This window comes from Patiria miniata, unplaced genomic scaffold, assembly GCF_015706575.1.
Source record: "Patiria miniata isolate m_02_andy unplaced genomic scaffold, ASM1570657v1 HiC_scaffold_7, whole genome shotgun sequence".
Taxonomy (NCBI): Eukaryota; Metazoa; Echinodermata; class Asteroidea; order Valvatida; family Asterinidae; genus Patiria; species Patiria miniata.
The window spans coordinates 6,603,399-6,626,507 of NW_024037074.1; the positions used below are offsets into that span (position 1 = coordinate 6,603,399).

The following is a 23,109-nucleotide window of genomic DNA, read 5'->3' on the forward strand; positions in this document are numbered from 1 at the left end:
GCAGTGAAGTCTTTTCAAACTAATGTCATTTCAAATGCCAAGGATGTTTACATCCAGGAAAGGCAGTCGGAGAATTAATAAAGGTCTTACACATTGCTAGGCTTGCTGGCCTCTGTGTTGACATGCACGTTGTAATAAGTGTCATCCTACAGAAAGAAAACAAATCACCATCGAAATGTCAGCTAATAATACAACCATCTCTCTCTGTCCATATGTCCACATTTTTCTTGCAAAACTTGACGACTGTTTTTGCCACATAGCAGGGCCCAATTCCATAGCGCTGGTAAGCACACGATTTTATGCTAACAGAGCCTCTGTCTTTTGCACGGAGACGGTAAGCAGTAAGCAAAGCAAAAGACACGCTTACCCCAGAGCCATAAGTTGTTTTAATCAGCGACATAAAAATAGAAATCTTCACACGCAAAACTGTTAGCATATCCACCCCATGAAACCGTGCTTAGGGTTAACACAATTTTCTGCAACAGTTAGCACACAACTTTTCTGCTTACTGTCAAGCAGCAATATGATATTAGGTTCTGACATTCAAAGGATTGATTTCCAAAAGTTACTTTTTAAAATTTAATATCGGTCTAGGTGATATTTTTTCCATTCCTGGGAATGGTGTTCAGTGTTAATTTTATAACACCTAAGTAAATCCTTGTCATTTGATTGGAGGATTGTAGGTCACGCGGCATTCATTAATCAAACCATTGCACGGCCTATGTCATTACCATGCATTTTTGGTTCCATTCACCGTGCATTTTCGTCCCATCCCTTTTGATCTATTGCATGCCGCGTGCAGGCTTAGACGTGCAGCGGCGCTATACAATCTTTGCACTATTTAGACCATAGTAGTTATAGCAGTAGAAAACTTGCCTTTGAAGTTGTTTTAAGAACTTACAAGCTAATTTTCATTATTGTCAATGATTTGACTTTTAAACCTTCGTTAGCGTTGAACAAGCTGAAAAAAATACTGAATGTTACAATTTTGTGAGTTTTGTTTGTTCTTTAAAGTGTTATCCTCCAATCGAATGACAAAGATCTACTTGGATGTTATATAAAACAAATAATGAATGTTTTGCATTCGTGTAGTGGTGACAATATTTTCATTCGTTGAAAAATGGAATATTCTATTCAACTCGGCTTCTCCGTGTTGAATGGAACATTCAATCTTTCAACTCTCACCATATTCTCACCATTGCACTCATAAACATTCATTATTTGTATACTATTACAGCTGAGTTTTCTGTACGAATCACTTGTATTTATTTACATATTAGGAAATATTCTGTCCTGTTTATTTTTTTTAAACTAAAAAAAAATGAAAAAAAACTAAATTAAAAATTACCTGCACTGTGTGGGACATTCGAGACCTCGCCCTCTCTTCAGCCAAAAACTTCTCAATATTCCCATTTACAGCTGCTAAAAAAACAAGAATTGGACAAAAAGATATGTCGGTGAATACATGAAAGATGGGTGTGAGGTTGGACCGTTGGTTCAGTGACCCCGGTTCGAATCCCATCCAGGCTAGCTCACAGATTAGCTGTTCAGTCGATTTCTTTTAAACAATTCGTTCTCCCACATCGAAATTAGATTTTGAAAATTCACGTATCGTATGTAACTCAGTGTTATTATATACTGGTACTTCCCTTGAAAATGTTGTCTTTCATGGAGAATACTCTCTTAACATATTGCTCTTGTGTTTTAATCATCAAAAACTATCAACTGAAAACAGTGGCGCACCCAAGGGGGGGGGGTGCCTCGGGGGGCTTGAGCCCCCCCCCCCCCCCCCAAGAGGTTGTCAATTATTTTTTGCTCAATGTATTTTTTATAGTCCCACGATTTGCCCGTGGTGATATGTACATGTATGTGGCCTATTTTCGAGAAGTATAATAGGAATGGCGCCACCAACTCAAAAATAGTCCGTCCCCCCCAAAAAAAAACCCCAATATTTTCTGCGGCCAACAATTTTGGACAACATTTTTTTGAAAATATTCAAACTTCGAAACAAAACTTGACAAAAAGTTGTGAGCCCCCCCCCCCCCAGCCAAATTCTGGGTGCACCACTGACTGAAAAGCCATTCTTGTAATAATATTTCAACACACAAATGAATAGAAGAAAATCCAAACTACACACTGTTTCAAGTCAGCCCTATGCAGGCTAGCTATTTTAAGACTGTCTTAAAACTGAGTCTGTGTCAATCAAATGGTCTTAATTTTAGACGACAGACAGCCAGAACTCTACGACTATCAATTATGTGTATCTTTAGACACTAGACAGCTTTCAGACCGCTTAGTGCAAACTGCCCTGGATCCAGAAAATTTAGGCAAGCATTTTGGACATCTTAATAGCTAAATGATACTCCAGTTTGTCAGTCATTGTCCTTAGTTCGTACTTTGTACAAATATAGTTGTCCGTCAGTCTGGAGTGTCCAATGGGTCAGGGAAAAAAAGCGATCGCTTCACCCTATCCCCGTGTTGTTATGTGGATTATGTATATATTTTCACTATGTTAATAATGGTATTGTGTAAAAATTACTTCGTATTATATTTTGTATGCTTAAATGTTAACATAATGATTTCATGTTTGTGTCATAACAACGTTGAAATAAATGTTCAGTATAGGCCCCCCCAAAAAGTCTCCGGATTCTGGTATGGAGCTTGCCCAAAAAGTGGTGCGGCGACGTGGCTTTTTTTTTTTTTTAACCTGATTTTTTTTGCCTCAAATGTCGGCTGATGACTGCAAATGGTGCCCGACTAAACTTAGTGCAAATATATGGGAGTCCAGAGAGGCCACATAAAGCTTATTCTCGATCATAACCCCACCTAAAAACGTGTTAAAATTGTGCAGCAGCAGGATTCCAGTCAAACCAGTGAGTTTGGCGGTTTTGAGACATCATCTTTCATTGAAAAAAAAACTTTTTCATTGTGCCGACGCGCATGGCTACGACGACGCGTGCGCATACCAGAAACCGGAGACTTTTTTTTTTTGGCCATAGATGTCTGTTCGTCTTTCTTTCTTTCTTTCCCGTTGTTAATTTCAGGACTAGATGACAGTACCTTTAGGGGGTTCCGGTGCAGGTTTGAGTATCGTGGCACAATAATCCTGAATACTCTTGTTGTACTGTTCCACCTTGGTCTCCAAGGCACTGGAGAGTTTGCAGGTGGTCAGGTCGCTCAGGAACTGCTGAAAATCCGGCAAGAGCTCATCCAACACTGTGGGGAAAATAATAGTATAAAATTGAACAAGGCAATTGACTTGAGCGGGGTTTGAACCTTCAACCTCCAGAAGGTAGTTCCGGTGCTCTACCAACTGAGTTATCCAGCCGGATGTACATGTATGTCGGTGGTTTTCCACTTTGTCAGTGTGTTTGTTCAAGAGTGTTAGACAAGAAAATGAAATTGAGAAAAAAAAGAAGGTATTTACAGATTTTAACATGTAACCCATTGGCACCTATGTTTATTCAATGAAGAATCAATAAAACCATAGACTGAAGGGTTAAACAAATGAACAAAAGTCAAAATCGTTTCATGATTTTCCCAAAAGTTTAAACGAAATCCAGTTTTTGTATTTACGTGCTCTGTCTTCCTGTTTGGTACACATGTATTATATTCATACACTAATAACCGTTAACTCCCTAGTGTCCTTTACTTACCACCGGACCAAGTCCGCCAAAATCCATCACTGAACCTGCTTCACATAATGCTTCAGGACCAAATCTGCTGAAATCCACCACAAGACCAACACTACTATAGGTGGATTTTGATGGACTTGGTACTCATGGCTTGCCTACCAAAATCCCCAAAATGCGGGGATGGATTTTGATGGATATGGGGGTGGTTAGAGTTAAGAATCAAGGATGACTGTAAACCTTTTTAATTTACAAAGCATTAAAGCGCCTTACTACCGATACTTGATTACATCTTGGACACTTTAATTGAACCTTTTTTAGTGACCAGCAACTATCTACTGAGTCAACCAGATACACTGTGTACAATTCATTGTGTCTTTAATTAAATTAATATTTCGCTGGGACAAGATCACTGTTCCATGTCTATCATACACTGTACATGCGATGCACACATACCGGGCCAGATGACAGCCTCTACATGTAAGTGTCAACCAAATGTTTAAATGTTTAAACCATGCGTGGAAGCTTCACTAAATATTTACCTAATTAAATGTGGATGCTAATACTTATTTTAATTATTATTTATATTTTATTTCTTTCTGGTAATGAAACCAAGGATCCCTCAAAAGTGCCCTAGGCACTGTAGCCCGAAAGCCTGAAGAAACCTGTAGCTCGAGAAGACAATGAGAAGAAATTACAGTTTTAGAGGTGGGAGGAAAAGCCCAGAGGAATTTCTGAGGAAAACCCACGGAATCAGGTAGGGACTGAAAACCCAATCCACATATTGGCCCGGGCGGGATTCGAACCCGGGTCACAGCAGTGGAAGGCGAGGAAGGTACAGCTACGCCAACCTGACTTGACCCGTTTATTGAAATATCACTCTCATTATCAATTTTGTTCGTTTCCAAACCGCTCAAAATTCAAAGAAGAATGTTCAAAACCTAACCGGTTCAAGTTTCAGCTCAGTGGATTTTACACTTTTTTTTGAGGAAACTGTGAAAAACAATGCTCAACCTTGTTGATCACGAAAAACGATTTCGTTGATAACACTCGCTATTTCCAAAAATTAGTAAAATTGGCTGATCGGTACGTCTCTTGATTTCTTCTAAATGACAGCAAGCCAGACGGAATAATTTCACGGGGTGTTTAGTACCAGTACGATCTTTAATCCAAGTAACATTTTGGAATATAATTTGGTAGGCTACTTCTGGGATGAATGCAAATGATCCTAAAGCATTGCATCCCCCATTTGAGTTCTTGGAACACGTAATTCATTTTTTTTTTAAATCCAGTATTTTTGGGGTTGTGCCTCTTCTTACAATGTATATTAAAGGGAAAATACAACATTTGCAAACATCAAAAAATAAAACTACCAAATCATTTTGAAATACCTTGCTGGACTGTTAGTGAATGACAGTGTAAAGCATCCTGTAAAATCATGGCACCTGGTATACTGTCATTTTCAAGAAAAGTGGTATTTTTGTATCAATTTCCAACACTGATCGGCCGATCAGCGTTGAAAAAACTGGCTTTTTTTCAAATACTGGCCCCAGTTGACCATCGCACTTATTTGCAATCGATTACACACCTATGAACGGGTACAAGCCAGCTAGACTGGTTCCCTGACCTTACAATTCCCCAATGTATGTAAACTGCTCTGTTTCTTCTTAAATGGAGTCAGGGAACCAGACTACAGGAAATTGATTGTTTTTCTTGGTTTTTATAGCATTTTCGAACCCAAAACCTCAAAAAAGTCAGTGTAACTATATTTGCTATATATTTCCAACCCCCCAATTCCATCCATTTCTGAAAATTACAGCAAAAGCAAATGATGTACATTCCCTTTAACCCTACCCTCCCCAACTCCATCAAAATCTATCCCCCCATTTTGGTGGATTTTGGGGGACTTGGTCTGCAGGCCTGGTGTGACTAAATATTGATGGAGTACGATGGACTTGGGCCTGGAGGCCTAAAGCAAAGCATGCATTGGAATCAGTGTGATTGATGGATTTTGGCAGACTTGGTCAAGTACTTAGTAAAAGACAGTGGGGAGTTAGGGTTAAAGCTGTAGTCCATCATTTGCAGCCATCCAAAAAGCAACTGGCGTAATTATTGTTGAAAAACAAACTTGGTTGAAAGATAGTAAGGGAACTAAACTCCCTGTGAAATTATTCTTTCTGGCAAGCTACCGGTATCATTTTGAAGTAATCAACGAAAGAAGGCCTTTCCAACGGTGCGTCTTAAGACACACCGTAGGAACATTTAAATTAGTAGTTCGTTTTGTTATTCGGCAAAGCGCGCGCAAGCTTTGGCACGACGCACATGCGTGCACAGTTGCTATACATGTAATTCGTCGGATCAGTGCGCGACGTCGCATATAGCTGCAATTCAAAACAATTCAAAACATGATTCAGTAAATTTTGATTTGAAATTGAGATCCTAGAATGCTGTTTTTCTCGGAATATACAGCTGAAGCTTAGCTGAAACTTCATCAGGTTAGTTGTTCAGTATCCTTCATTAGATTTTGAACACTTTCATTGCTTCAAACGAACAAAATGCACAAATTACAAATGATGGACTATAGCTTTAACCCTAACCCCCTATGCCCTTGTTGCTTACAACCATCCTCAATCCTCCAAAATTTTTCAACTCCGCCTAAATTTTTCAAAATTGTCAGACAGTCCTGCCTCAAAATGCATTCATCCTCAATCCTCCAAAATCCTCCTCATCCCAAAACTTTGCACTCGTGTTTAAATGAAGGATAACCAACGCCAAATCCTTCAAAATCATCAGACAGTCCTGCCTCAAAATGCATTCATCCTCAATCCTCCAAAATCCTCTTGTGCTTCATTCACCATTCATCCTCAATCCTCCAAAATCCTCATGTGCTTCAATCACCATTCATCCTCAATCCTCCAGAATCCTCATTTGATTCAATCACCATTCATTCTCAATCCTCTAGAATCCTCCAAAACCGCCAGGAGGATTTTGGAGGAGTGAGGTGGGTTAGGGTTAATGTGTCAATTTCATTGTGCCTTTTGGATCTTTGGATTTTGTCTTGTGTTGCCATTTGAGTTAAGACACTCGCTTTTGTTAATTCATTCCACCACATGTACATTTGTACATGTACCAGACGTGTTCTTCATCAAATGTACAAACAAACTTCTTCCTGGAAATGTCCATTGCAAGAACGCTTGAGTCTTAGATTTTCAGATCCAGACATAATATGTACCGTACCAGTGTGGTACTACCGGTATGTAACCGTATGTGCAGCATCCTTCCTGTTCAGATTTGTATGGCATCCAAACAGCTTTTGTATAATTTTGTGAGAGGCTTCTAGATCAGTTGGAAACGAGGAAGTGGCTCAAAAAATATTTCAGGAGTAGGTAAAATTGAAGCACGGGATATGATGTTACATGTAACTCTCCTGCTATCTGATGAACAGTCACAGACAGTCACAAAATCAATCTTTTCCCCTGACATGCCTTTTTAACAGGCTAGTCACCAACAGTCAGATCATATTTCAAGCAAGCACTGTAACTAGCCAAATTCAGTCAAAAGACAAAAGCAGGCAAGTGGTTAACACAGCTGGCTTATCAATCACCTACAGTCAAAGCACAGCAGTATCAACTTCCATAAAGAGTCACAGCCAGCCAATCCTGCTTTATGTAGGCTGGGAGCTCTTAACTGTTAGAAACAGTCACTTGATTGATTTTGACTGAAAGGACAACTTGGCAAAATAAATAAATAAGTACAATCTACAGGTGCATTCCTGAGCCTGATTACATGGAGGTGGTAAAAAGAAAATATTGCAGAGCAAAGTTGCAGGCCAAGCAGAAATCAGCAAAAATATTTTCTATGCTAAGCAAGTTTGTGTACGCTTACTGTACGTCCCTTAACCTTATAATCAAAACGGTGCATGTAAAGCTTTTGCACTACGTTTTTTAAAAACTATTTAATACATTTGGACTATTGGAAAGTTAAAAGAAAATCCTCAAAATCTGCATTTTTTTTGTTTCTTACCACAAAAATCATGGGGGGGCGGGGAACATGTAACAAATACCTTTATTTTAAGGCCCCATTAATTCCATCAGTTTTCGTACATTTTGTACAGTATACATGTACATGTACATGTACCCTACACTATGCCGGAAGTTAAAAAACAGAAAATTCATATCATAGGCCTATAAAGTGTGCGAGCTTTCAAACGTACTTCCTGTTGAAATTTTCCACATTTTTGCACTCAAAGGAAAACTGCAGGGCATAACGACCCAGCTATAACACCTTTACAATGTATGTTTTCAATTCATTATACTTAGTTGCGAAAGAAAAAGGACTGAAATAGTTCTTTCAAGAAATGAAAGAAAAGGTTGCAACAGGAAGAGATTTTACAAGTATGACGTCAATCGCAAAAAACAAATAACCCAGCCCTGTAGTGTGGGTATAAACTCAAATTTGACGGATCTATCGCGCCCAAGTAGCACAGTGTATGCACCTTAAGAGGTCATATATTGACCCCAGAACAAACCTTTGGTATAAATCATTTTCAGCATGCGGTACCCTGGATTACTTTAGCCTAGGGAGGGGTTTATACATGTAGTGCTGTATCTTGCATGTATGGACTTTGGGTTCTGTACATGTACAGTATAGCTAGAAGGTTCCTTGGGCTTGTGTCCCTGGGCAGGATGCTTTACAATAACATTGCTAATCTTCAGCTTGGATTAGTGATGATGGACACAGGGAGTATTATAGTCAATGTACAATGTACATGTGGATGTACAGTAAAAGAAAAAACCGGAAAGCTTTAATCCAAGTTCAAACAAATTGTAATTACTTGCAGAACTTAACCCTACCCCTCTAGGCCCTTTTGACTAGGAACCATCCTCAATCCTCCAAAATCCTTCAAAATTATTCACTATTATGTTCAAATGAAGGATACCCACTGCATCAATCCTTCAAAATCCTCCGACAGCCCTGCCTCTCCAAATGCATTCATCCTCAATCCTCCAAAATCAATCGGTGCCGAATGTCCATGTGCCCTCAATCCTCCACAATCCTCCAAAATTGTAAGATGCATTCATCCTCAATCCTCCAAAATCCATGATCCTCCAAAACAGCCTGGAGAACTTTTGATCCTCCATAAATTGAAAGTTGCATTCATCCTCAATCCTCCAAAATCCATGATCCTCCAAAAACAGCCTGGAAAACTTTGGAGGATCCTCCAAGAGCTATGCTCTACTTTTAAGAGAAAAATCAAGACCTTCATTCCTCAATCATACAAAATGAGACATGAAAACATATTGGAAAGAACCTAAAACATTACCACTTGAAAAAATTGTAACAAATAATAAAAAAACCTGAGAAAAAGTGCAAAGGCAGAGACATATGCCTCAATAAAAACCTCATTATCATTTCATCCCAAATAAAAAGCCTGAGAGACCCATTAATCACACCTTTTGAGGTAACACCACCTTCCATTTACATACGTTGTCCATTCTGACCACAGAAACAGTGTAGCGTGCATCGCACATGGCGCTCGTTTCTTAACGAGGTCACCCACCCTAACAGACTTGAAACACTAGCCTGCATCATTGAGCTGTGGGCCAGGGCTATGAATGCAATCTAAATAATTCAGTCTTTTGAATGAGGGCTGGTTAAGCCGCAATTTGAACTAAATAAGAAAAACGTGCACAAGGCAAATTTAATGAAAAATTAATTTATCGGAATGACATGCATTCTGCGTGCACGTAATGTATAGATACCCATGAAATAAAGCTACAATAGATACCAAAGTAAAAGATGAAAAAGATTACAATGCATGTACATATTCTTGCCGATAAAAGCCTACTGATTTACATACACTATGTACATATGTGTATTTTGACCATCTGATAAGAAAATAATAAGTACATGCATGTTTATTATTGGATTCACAACTGTACATTAGCCCAAAATATAATGGTTCTGCTTCCTGTTTCCCTACCTACCCTATTCTGACAGCCCCTGCCCTAATTTTGTTATGGGAAAAATGATAAAAAAACACCCAAAACCAAATACCTTTTCCCCTTGACTCAACATGTAGACGCCTCCATATGATTGTACCAAAAAAAATATTGGTACAAAAAAATAAAATCCCTACTTTCCTACCTATTTTTGAATGTCTGTAATCCGAAGCAGAACTATATTTTTTTGGCCTTAATTATTCCATAAATCTGGGGTCCAATGTTTGTGTGTCCCTAATAACATCTGAAATATTTTATATCAAGATTGTGTAAATTCAGGACTAACCTTCTAAAAGAGTGATTATATGTAAAGCAAAGTGCCAAGTAAATTAAAAATAGTTTGAAATCAATTTTAATGATACTTGCATTGCAAATTGCACAGGTCTGGTGTAACAGGGACACACAAAAGTCACGCTTTTGGACCGCAAGTTTATGGAATGACCTGTGTTTTATTCCTCCATGGTTGTTTTTTAGGGACTGTTCCATTGTACACTATGCATGCAGCCTAAATATTTGGTTCCCCCTATTTTCTCCGCACTTCCCATGTTCAGACATGCATCATCCATTCAAATTTCTATCTCGTGTTTTAAACGTCAGCCACGCACTGACTTGGAAGCGAAATATTGCCATGTGTTTTTCCTATACAGAAGGCACCTAATCTTCCTGCACCTACATGTACGTAAATGTATTCTGATACTTGTATCAAATGTCATGTTTACGGTTATAACTGGCCTCGTTCTATTCAGATTGTTCCTGAAAATGCTGTCTCTTTATCATCATTATGACAAACTGTGCAATTTGGAAAAATAATCCCCACTAGCAGGCCTAGATCTGTGCACTTGATTTACACTACCTAACCCTCCTGCTATCTGAACAGTCGCAGACAGTCAAAAATCAATCTTTTCCCCTGCCATGCCTTTTACACAGGCTAGTCACCAACAGTCAGATCATATTTCAAGCAAGCACTGTGACTAGTCAAATTCAGTCAACAGACAAAAGCAGGCAAGTGGTAAGCACAGCTGGCTTATCAATCACCTACAGTCAAAGCATAGCTGTATCAAGTTACATTTATAAACAATCCCAGCCAGTCAATCCTGCTTAAAACAGGCTGGGAATTCTTAACTGTTGAAAACAGTCACTTGACTGATTTTGACTGAAAGGACAACTTGGCAAGGAATGTATGCTTGCACAATCACAGTATGTAAATTACAAGCTGTTCACGTTTTGTTTATTTTCCTCTACCGGTGCTAGTTTCGAGTTTCAATTTGTAAAAACATAAATTATATCGATTTTTTAAATTTATACTTGTTTTGGCAATAGAGTTCACTTTTGAAGGAGACATGAAATAAAAAAATCTACCCATACATAAAATGTATAAAAGTGTGGAATAATTTACATTTACTTTCCAAAATTCAACTTATTTGCGGACATTAATTCCAGTAAAACCTTTGATACATGTATGAAAGTGGCACAGAAGTAACCTAATAAAATCTTCTTCGTACAAAATTGTAATTAAAAACAACAACAAATAAATTCATTTTTCATAATTTTTTAACAAAATTTTATTCACAACTTCGGTTCAAAATTCACTGTAAATAAGTCCTTCCTTTGAAACAAAATCCACGTTATGCGATCCCGTGACATAAATTTTTCCCGATTACGGACGATCAAGAAGAAGCTGAGGAACCAACGGAATTGGGCCCTGGGGATTGGACGCCCGCAGGATACAGCAGTGGAATATCCAAGTAGAAAATGTAGACAGTAGTCTGTAAGTTGATATATAGTAAATGTGATTGATAGCGTACAGCAGCATTATAATATCCTAAAGACAGAGAACAGACTAAAAGAAAATGATGGTGTTATTCAATCAATTTTGGGTTTTGAAACCGATGCAAAACCCAAGTACAGTATGAGTCAAAAAAAGAAGAGGAAACCCAAAGCGCAGAACCCTTTTTTTTAAACACAACCACCGTTCTGCCATGGATCACAAAAAAATTAAGTGTTCTCTCAGCAAAACGTAAACAATTCACAATGTACTTTTTTATGTGAATATCTATTACTGTCAGTCAAGGCATGGTACCGGTTCTTTCAGTTGACAAAAATTGCCAAAGCCTGACAATTGTACCATAGACCTAATTTAAAAAAAACCTGTTAAACCTGTCACTTTAAATGTATAATATACTCTGTAAAAACTGAGCAGACTTGGAGATTTGGATTTCATACATGCCATTTATTGTACTAAAAATAGTCGGACAGCTTTTTTTTCTCAGAAAGTTTCACAGCCCACCTTCCACAAAATAGACACAATGCCATTACAACAACTGAACAAACAATTCAGCGGAAAACGACAAAGCAACATGCTGAATTCTCCATGAATACCTGTCAATATTTACAGACACAAAAAAAGCGGGGTTTTTTAAAATAAAAATGACCATTTTTTTTTCTTAGAAAGTTTTCCAGTTGACCTTCCACAAAATTGACACAATGCCATTACCACAACATCTGAACAAACAAATTCAGCAGAAAAATAACAAAGCAACGTACTGAATTCTCCATAAATACTGGTATGTCAATAAATACAGACACGGATAAGATTTTGCACAAAAAAGACCACGCAAAATGAGAAGTACAGATGACTCTCGTCAATTGATACAAATTTAGCTGGACCCAGCTAAAATGTTTGTTATCAGAATTTTCTATTAAGTGGAGTGCTGGTCCCATTCATTGTACACATAAATGCACAGTAGGGACCAATGCTTTATATTTGCTATAACCAATTTGATTTGATACACCGTGCCCTCTGGAGACATGCACACAATAGGGTAGAAAAGATTGTATACATCTCCACAGGGCAATTTCTATAGATGAATATATATGTCTCCACAAGGTTTTCACAAAATTGATATATGGATTTTACTCAAAAACTAGGAATTTCCAAGGTGGGTTGATCTGTTGCAAATGGAAGAGTTTTAGAAAAGGGACATTAGGCCAAAAAAAAAAAATATTCGGTCTCTGGTCAGACCAAAGTTCCGGAATTGACGCGGCCACGCGGCTTTTTTTTTTTTTTTTTTTTGCTTTTTTTTTTTTCTTCAAGCTTGGATTAAACAGACAAGGTGGGGTGCTATTTTGCTTTTTTGGTGTCCTCATGTACATTGGTGTCCTCCATAATTTGCCTGGGTGCTTTCGATCATTTGGCTTGGTGCAATTTCCCATTCCTTGGTGCTCTTTGGTAAAAAAAAATTGAGGAGGTGTGGAAATAGAGGGCGCTGTTGGAGCTACCGCGGAACATTTTGGAAAAAAAAAAGATCGACGCGCATGCTTAAAATCAACGCGCGCTGACCAGCGACCGACTTATTATTTTTTTTGGCCTTACATGTAAGTCCGAATTTTAGCCAAGGAAATTAATTCTGGTTAAAATAAGAGCATTTTGAAGCTTACACAGTGTTTGTATTAACAAGAGTTGACTGTACACATTTTTTTTTTGTGAGGAAGTTTGACAGCTCTTTCTGTCTCCCACGCACATGTCCTCTGTCATTTTGTCAACATACATTTTTCCGCAGCAAACGTTTCCTCAATTACAATTTGACACAAACCAAACACAAAGTGTGTATTTTTCTTTCCATTTCTACCGGATTGAATCTTGTTTTTGTTATTTGCCAAAGCAGCAAGAGCGCACAGCAATCGGATGGCAGTATTTTTTCCTCGTTTTTTTTCCCCCCGGCTTTCCTGGATGGTAAACAGAAAGCACCAAACAAGACAGTTGTTGAATCTGTTTCCCTCTCGACAAACAGAGTGCACATTACATTGTATGTACTCTGAATGTGACCACAGAATGCTTGCTTAGAGAACACCCATAACGCCCTTGAAATACCGGTACGTTTACATTGAAGTCTACTTTAGTTGTGAGACTTGTTGAGCATTGTCTATCTGTACTCCCGGAAAAGTTGCTGGAATGGTGGCAAAAAACATTCCACTGAATGATGAAATGAATTTAAATTTTTCCACCAGATTGAATTTTGAAGTATTTATTTCCTCTTCAGTACAAAATAATTTATGAGGAAATCGTACAAAACATGCCTTTACAAAGGACAGATGAACAATATGGTGCATTTTTAAGGATTTAGACCCCATAAATGAGTAGTTTGTCTGAACCCTTTAAATTCTACCCTACGGGAAGACACTGCACAGCAAAGACACTTTGATCATATTTGTTCCTATAGATGCTAGTTTCATACCCAGGGATGTTATTGTTACCGTAGGCGGAGTTGTAATCATGCCAATCACAAGACAATCACAAGACAATCACATGGCTATTGAAGGGGATGAACTCTGACATTGGATGCCTTTGTCACAGCAGTAGCTTGCCACTCGAATTGAGACTTGATGACTTGTGACTGGCTTGTGACTGACTTGTGATTGGCTTGAGATTGGCTTGTGATTGGCTTGAGATTGGCTTGTGATTCACTTGTGACTGACTTGTGATTGACTTGTGATTGACTTGTGATTGACTTGTGATTGGTTTGTGATTGACTTGTGGTTGACTTGTGGTTGACTAGTGAATAAGTTGTGATTGTGATTGACTTGTGATTGGTTTGTGATTGACTTATGATTGACTTGAAATTGACTTGTGGTTGACTTGTGATTGGTTCGTGGTTGACTTGTGGTTGACTAGTGAATAAGTTGCGATTGTGATTGGCTAGTGATTGCCTTGTGACTGACTTGTGAATAAGTTGCGATTGACTTGTGATTGACTTGTGATTGACTTGAGATTGGCTTGTGATTGATTTGTGACAGATTTGAGAATAAGATGTGAATGAATTGTGATGGGCTTGTGATTGGCTTGTGACTGACTTGTGATTTGAAATGAACCATTTTAATGACAACATCATCCGTTTTACTTTGGAGTCCGTTAATGTTTAAAAGTTCTAAATGTATTAGAATTTGCTGATTCCTTGACTGGGGATGGGGATTGGGGGGGGGGAGAATCCATCAGGGCCACATTGTGGAAATGGGAAGGGGAGGGGTCATCTGAAGGTTTGAACAGACTATATTTTTGATATTTTTTTTCTTCAAATTTTACTTTAAAGGGAATATACAACATTTGCTTTTGCTGTAATTTGTAATTTTCAGAAATGGATGGATTTGGGGGATTAGTATTTTATAGCAAATATTGTTACACTGTTTGAAGTTTTGGGTTCGTAGACGCTAGAAAAACCAAGAAAAACTATCATTTTCTTGTTGTCTAGTTCCCTGACCCCACTTCAGATGAAAAGGAGCAATTTAATTTTTATAGGTGTGTACTCGATGGCAAACAAAATGCGGACTAACTAAATATGATAAATTGGGAGCAGTATTTGAAAAAGCCAGTTTTTTTTCCAACCCTGGTTGGCCGACCAGCGTTGGAAACTAATACAAAAGTACCACTTTTCTTGAAAATGTCAGCACACCAGGTGCCATGATTTTACAGGATGCTTTAACTTAAAGGGAATGTACAACATTTGCTTTTGCTGCAATTTTCAGAAATAAATGGATTTGGAGGATTAGTATGTTATAGCAAATATTGTTCAACTGACTTGTTTCACGTTTTGGGCTTGTTTATGCTGGAAAAACCAAGAAAACCAATCACTTTCTTGTAGTCTGGTTCCCCGACCCCACTTAAGATGAAACAGAGAAACATAAAGACTTTGGGGAATTGTAAGGTCAAAGAATCACTCTAGCAGGTTTGTACCCCTTCACAGGTGTGTAATCTATTGCAAAGAAAATGCGGAATAACTAAATATGAAAACAGTTTTGGAAAAAGCCAGTGTTTTCCAACGCTGGTCGGCCGACCAGCATTGGAAAAATACAGTTTTTCTTGAAAATGTCAGCACACCAGGAGCCACGATTTTACAGGATGCTTTAGACTGTCAATCCCTAACAATTCAGTAAGGTATTTCGTGATAATTTGATCATTTCGTTTTTTGATGTTTGCAAATGTTGAATCTTCCCTTTAACTTTAAGACTGTCCACCAACAGTCCAGTAAGATATGTTGTATATTCCCTGTAAGTATAAACACCTTAAAGTGTTCCAGAATTACCCCAAATCAGAAAAGCACAAAAAGGCACTTGAAATAATCATGATTATGCTAAAATCAGCATGGTTGTGCCAGATTGTGAGCGGTCCACAAAACCTGCCTTTGTCATGTAGTGAAGTGTCAACAACAATCATCTCGGCGCTGTATACACATGTATCATGTATTGATAAAGTGTCCTGTATGTGTACACATTTCTCTCTCATCTTGGCAACCAGTACATATTTGATCACTAGGCATGCTAGGGTCAAAATATGTCCTCGCGGCCGTATTAGTAAATTGCCACGAACTGGCCTGCAGCACACAGCTGTAACTGACCACCGGCATTTGTTGGTCTTGGTATACACGTTGTTTAGCCTCAGAATATGTCGTGATAAGACAAACATTGTATCATATAATTCCAATGGATGTTATCCAATCTGGCATTTAACAGACTGCAATGTGTACACAAGTGTTCCTTCATGCGCTTAGGAAAAAACTTTTTAAAGCATGCAGCAAGGCCTTAAGGGCAATTCCACGGTTACTCACGTTACGAACATGTAACGTGAGTAACCGATTTTGTGCGTCTTGTTTATCATACATAACACATTTTTCTGGATGTCATATTTGGTGCTTAGGTAGGTCTAGGTCTACTCTATCTACCATGGGGATAACGGTTATTAAACCTTTTCAGTAAGGTAATTACAGCCCAAGGAAACTCAAAAGTACATCAACAATGTAACGTGAGTAACCGTGGAATTGCCCTTAACAATATTCAAGATGACTGCAAGTATCCTAACTTGGCTTTGAGGGTGAACCATCACAATTAACAAACATGCAATGTAGTTTTCTCCATGTGAGATTCCTTCCTCCATGATTAAACGAGTGCAATGGACATAAGTTTACAAAAGTAAGTTTGTAACAGATATACCACACATACATATATGTACATGTAATATACACCCTAAAATATGCTGAATTATCAAAACGGCACTTTTGTGTAGTGTGGGCCCGCCAAAAAAAGTTGCAAATGGCTGACAATACCATGTAACAAACAGCGTGCCACCAACATGATCGATGGTATGCTGCACATTTTGTAAACCGGTCACAGATTGGTGCATTTACTGAATACGATTTTTTTTTCTGTTTTGTTTAGATACAAAGGCAATGTATTTATACACTGGTTTCAGCATTGAGGGGTAAGGCCAAAAAAAAAAATCTCCGGTTTCTGGTATGCGCGCGTGTCGCCGTAGGCATGTGCGTCGGCAAAATGAAAAAGTTTTTTTTTTCAATGAAAGATGATGTCTCAAAACCCCCAAACTCACTGGTTTGACTGGAATACTGCTGCTGCACAATTTTAACGTGTTTTTGGATGGGGTTATGATCGAGAATAAGCGTTATGTGGCCTCTCTGGACTCCCATATATTTGCACTAAGTTTAGTTGGGCACCATTTGCAGTCATCAGCCGACATTTGAAGCAAAAAAGTCAGGTAAAAAAAAAAAAAAGCCGTGTCGCCGCACCACTTTTTGGACAAGCTCCATACCAGAAACCGGAGACTTTTTTTTTTGGCCTAAGCTAAAGTACAATGTAGACCTGTAGGCCTATACTGTGCAGTGTATAAATTTACTGTAAACTGTACAGTAACATGTGCACTGCACTTTCTTTTAAAACCACTGTCGATGATTACTTCATTCTGAAGGATACCACTTTAGGCAAAATAACTTCGCAGGGTACTTGGGACTATCCTTATCTTCACTTTGAGCAATGTTTTTTTTTTTCACATACCAGTACATTCATGTATTATAAGTTAATCACTATTTCTGGGTTATGAATAAAGCCCGGTTCATACTCTGCTGTGCGAAAGCGAAAGCGAATGCGAATTTGTGACATTGTGGCAAGTATTCGCGCTGCAAATTCGTAAAAGTTAAACATATTTCAACTCGGGCGAATGTTTTATGACGTCAAATTCGCTTCGCATTCGCATTCGCATGAAGTATGAACCGGGCTTGAGGCCAAAAAAAATAATAGTTCTGCTTTCGGTTACTTCCCTATTTTGACAGCCCCTACCTTTTTGTTTTTTGGTGGGGGATATGAGGAAAAAAAACGAAATCATCAATTACTATACATGTATGTACCTTTTACCAGTACCCTTGACTACATGCTGACACCTCTTCCGGTATATGATCGTACACAAAAAACAATTGACAAAACAAAACAATTTCCCTACCTTCCTACCGGGACCCTATTTTCAAATGCCATGTAATCGGGAGCAGAACTATTTTTTTGGGGGGGGCCTAATGTTCCTATATACATACGTGCCTTTAAACACACATATACAGGTACCATGTCCAGCATGGATGAACATTTACATGTATAGGAAAGATTCACCACGTGGTACTGCTCATATGAGCAACCACACAAGGCAGACTACAGATTTCATGGAAGCGTCTGTGAGTGAACGATGACAACATGACAAGACATCACATCGTGCAGACACAATCTCATTCATTGCATTATCCCTGTAGGATGAATGGATGGATGAGCAATCGCCACGGCAACCCCACATCTGCTCCCTCATTCTGTGTCATCATTCTCCCTCATGAAATCCTCCCATCCTTGGGATAATGTATAGAGATCACACAACACACATGTACATGTATGTATACAGATACCTAATTCTATCTTTTCGTGCACGCTATTACTGTCCATTCAAAGACATTGAAAGAGGCCTCCTTTAATGGCAAAAGCAGACAACCAGTCATGGGTCAGTTGTTTTGCACAATAGCTAGCACAATGCTTCCACCATTAAAGCTATAGTCCATCATTTGTAATTTGTGCATTTTGTTCGTTTGAAGCAACAAAAGAGTTCAAAATCCAATGAAGGATACTAAGCAACTAACCTGATAAAGTTTCAGCTAAGCTTTAGCTGTACATTCCGAGAAAAACAGCATTCTAAGATCTCAATTTCAAATCAAAAGTTACTGAATCATGTTTTGAATTGCAGCTATACGCGACGTCGCGCACTGATCCGACGAATTATAACAACCGCGCGCGCGTGTGCGTCGTTCCAATACTTGTGCGCGCTGCGCTGAATAACAAAACGAACTACTAATTTAAATTTTCCTACGGTGCTTCTTAAGAATCACCGTTGGAAATGCCTTCTTTCGTTGATTACTTCAAAATGACAGCTTCCCAGAAAGAATAATTTCACAGGGAGTTTAGTTCCCTTACTATCTTTCAACCAAGTATGTTTTTCAACAATGATTACGCCAGTTACTTTTCGGATGGCTGCAAATGATGGACTCTACCTTTAAAGGGGGCCTCCGTGAGTATACAGCAACACATGTAGGATGCTCAAATTGGTCTACGCCTAAGTACGTGTACATGTACTTGTAAAACATGTATTATGTGTACAGCATGTACATGTATCTCATTCAGTCAATGCTCGGTGCATATGGTTTTAACATGTACACACGTTATGTACATGTACCGGTGTCACATGAAAATCAGACTCGTATGAAAATCGGACTCTTTTTCCCTTTTATTGGTTAAACCTTCTCACGTGACCGCTCCCTCTCCTAATTATATGCATGGGCATGCGCAAAACCACCAATGAGTCCGTATTTCATAAAACCTAAATTCATGCTACACCGGTACCTCCAGCTAATTTGTCATTCAATTCCACAGCTACATGTACATGAAGACCGGTACCAGAACCATAGAGCCTCAGGACAAAGAAAATTTGCATAACAATAGACACACCATTGGACTCCCTTTCTTGGCCGAATATATCTTGAAAATTCATTCACATACAGAATTTCCAAGATTGTACACAGGTCTACACATAACATGTGAACAAATATTTTGAAATTTCTGCACTAATCAAATTAAGATGAATTCTTCAAAATGCTCTGCATGCTAAAACCTTTTTTCAAGGAAATTAAAACACTATATGTACCTTTTGAGACATAGAAACCATGGGGAAACATTTGAAAAACACTTGTCAACCTAAGTGGCCAAACAGTGTGCAGTTTTGATATCATTTTGTTCTACAGTTCAAATTTGTATGAATTTTTATCACGAATTCATTCTTCATGGTTTTTAATTAATTACCGCCATTTACAATGATTCCGGACAAAATTTTGAACTGCGGATGAATTTTTTTAAAGAAAAATTTGGCACAAGGGTTTCGGATGACCGTTAATAAAAACATAAACATCACTGGCAAGTTGCCAATGGTGTTTACTCTGTGGGTCAACCTTTACCCGTATTGATTTACGCTACACGTCTTGAATAGAGCAGCGCATAAAATACACTGCCGTGGCATCAGGCTGCATTTAGAGAGCGTTCACACGGTGCAGAGATCTGTCATAATGAGCAATGTGATTAATGTTTCGCAGACATTCACAGAAGGGTCAGGTTGTCTTTATATAAACCATCGCTTTGATTGACTCGACGGGGAGAATTTACTATTCACATTTCTTCCTGGGATAACCTCCTCTAATCATTCAGCATGGAATTAAAATTGCAAATTGGATACAAGATGCTGTGCTCGTTGAATGAATACACAAATTTAGTCGGGAGAAAAAAAGAAACATTGTAATGAGATTTGGTTTTCAATGCACAAAATGCATTGTGTTTTTCTTCAATAAAAGGGTTTTTCGATACAAGATGTAAAAAGACATGATGAATTTCATTACTGAAACCGGGGTAAAATTCTTGACGAAAAAAGTGGTGCCAGCTAAATTTGTATATAGAGCGTTTCTGATGTCTGAATGTAGTTGAAAAGTGTATTGTTTAAAAAGGGAATGTACAACATACAACATTTGCTTTTGCTACAATTTTCAGAAATAAATGGATTTGGAGCATAGCAAATATTGTTAAACTGCCTTGTTTCGCGTTTTGGGCTTGTATATGCTGGAAAAACCAATAAACAAATCATGTTCTTGTAGTCTGGTTCCCTGACCCCACTTAAGATTAAACGGAGAAATGTTAAGACTTTGGGGAATTGTAAGGTCAAAGAATCACTCTAGCAGGCTTGTACCCCCTTCACAGGTGTGTAATCAATTGCAAAGAAAGTGCGGAATAACTTAGTGAAAAGTTAGGAGCAGTTTTGGAAAAAAGCCAGTTTTTCTCCAACGCTGGTCAGCCGACTAGCGTTGGAAAAATAGTTTTTCTTGAAAATGTCAGCACACCAGGAGCCACAATTTACTAGCATGCTTTAGACTGTCAATCCCTAACAATTCAGTAAGGTATTTCGTGATTATTTGATCTTTTCGTTTTTTGATGTTTGCAAATGTTGTATCTTCCCTTTAATAACACAAAATGGTCCATATTGAATAATTATTTTCTGCATAATTTGATTGTACATAAAATTTGAGTTCCAAAGTAGCGGATGGTTGTTGTGGAGCAAGCTTGAGTGAGAAATATACGGTACTTATTAACCATAGTTGGACTAACTTCGCCGGAAAATCGATGGTTGGATTACTCTCGTTGACTATTTGGAACCAGACCACAGGGCGTTGGTTACCGATAGCTGTGCACATCATAAAGCACAGCAGGGAACCATGCAGGACCCTTTTGTGATGATGTTCCGACCAGCGTTTGACTAGAGACGTTCGCATGTTGTGCGCTGGTGTAAGTTATGTCACAAATCAACCACTAGTCGACTAATGGTACTAGCCAACTCTTGCCTATACCGTAGCTGAAGTGACAATGTACTTACTATAAACTGTATTCCACTTATACAACTGTACGTACACTAGCAACATTTTGACAAATCATTCAACTGGAAACTTGTCATACAACTACCAGTACTATCCCAAGGCCTAGTACAAGGACTTGGAAAAATAGAAAAATTCATAACAAAAGTCTATTTAAGCAGCCTGACAATGGTCAGATATTTGGTTGAAGGTCAGTATTAAAGGGAATATACAACATTTGCAAACATCGAAAAATAAAACTACCAAGTTTTTGCGAAATACCTTAATAGGATGTTGGTAAATGACAGTCTAAAGCATCCTGTAAAATTATGGCACCTGGTATACTGTCATTTTCACGAAAAGTGGTATTTTTGTATCAATTTCCAACGCTGATCGGCCGATCAGCGTTGGAAACAACTGGCTTTTTTTTCAAATACTGGCCCCAATTGACCATTGCACTTGTTTGCAATCGATTACAAACCCATGAACGGGTACGAGCCAGCTAGACTGGTTCCCTGACCTTACAATTCCCCAATGTATGTTAACTGCTCTGTTTCTTCTTATATGGAGTCAGGGAACCAGACTACAGGAAAATGATCGTTTTTCTTGGTTTTTATAGCATTTTCGAACCCAAAACCTCCAAAAAGTCAGTGTAACTATATTTGCTTTATATTTCTAACCCCCAATTCCATCCATATCTGAAAATTACAGCAAAAGCAAATGATGTATATTCCCTTTAATAATGTCTGACTCTGAGTGATTGTGCCGATTGCGCAGGATGTTAGACAATACATGTACTTCTCTGCACTATAAAGTGGCAGATTTTGGGGGGCAATACGGTGATCGTCATCATGTGAATGCGTTCCCTTTCCGTTTGGGAAAGGCGTTTATTTTTTGGGGAGGCATTATTTTTTACGTTAGACAATACAAGACCATTCCCAGTGGCCAATGTACTTTCAAGTGTCAGATTTTGGGGGAGATACGGTGATCGTCATCGGATGAATGCACTCCCTTTCCGTTTGGGGGAAATGGCGTTTATTTTTGAAGGCATAGCTAAGAAAACATTCCCGGCAAGCAAAATGTGTCAGAGTTTCTTGTACACTATGCCCTCTGGCTTGTGCACGACAGTGCCCCAGCCCTGACCCGTCCTGAAATCAGTTAAAGAAACAGCTGCAATGTAACATATCTGTACGTACATATATATACATGTACATAGTCATTTTCAAGAAAAGAGGAATGGGCCTTATTTCAAGTCTGCTTAAAGGGAAAATACAACATTTGCAAACATCGAAAAATAAAACTACCAAGTTGTTACGAAATACCTTACTAGGATGTTGGTAAATGACATGCTAAAGCATCCTGTAAAATTATGGCACCTGGTGTGAAGCCATTTTCAAGAAAATGGTATTTTTGTATAAATTTCCAACAGTGGTCGGCCGACCAACGTTGGAAAAACCCAACTATTTTTCAACTACTGCTCCAAATTTACCATTTTTTTTCAGTCAAAATTGTGTTTGCTATTGGTTACATGTTCATGAACGGGTGCAGGCTACATGTAGCTAAGACTGCTTCCCTTACCATACAATTTTTCCGGCATCTATAAATTGATCCATTTCATTTTTAGTGGAGTCAGGGAACCAGACAACTTGAACATTTTGTTTTTCTTGGCTTTTCCAGCATTTCCGAACACAAAACTTCAAACATGTCAGTGTAACAATATTT

At 38.4% G+C, this 23,109-nt stretch overlaps 1 protein-coding gene across 10 annotated transcripts in view; it reads right to left on the minus strand.

The window, feature by feature from the left end:
- LOC119745356 (actin filament-associated protein 1-like 2) overlaps positions 1-23,109 on the minus strand; it is a 56,694-nt gene that overhangs the window by 26,811 nt on the left and 6,774 nt on the right. For 8 of the 10 annotated variants that reach the window (XM_038221653.1, XM_038221658.1, XM_038221655.1 and 5 more), the window contains exons 2-4: positions 3,061-3,216; positions 1,349-1,422; positions 91-146 (exon numbers count right to left, since the gene is read on the minus strand). In XM_038221653.1, coding sequence (XP_038077581.1) covers positions 91-146; positions 1,349-1,422; positions 3,061-3,216 — 286 coding nt within the window. The remainder of the gene's footprint in view (positions 1-90; positions 147-1,348; positions 1,423-3,060; positions 3,217-23,109) is intronic. The other 2 variants (XM_038221654.1, XM_038221656.1) reach the window with 1 other exon arrangement.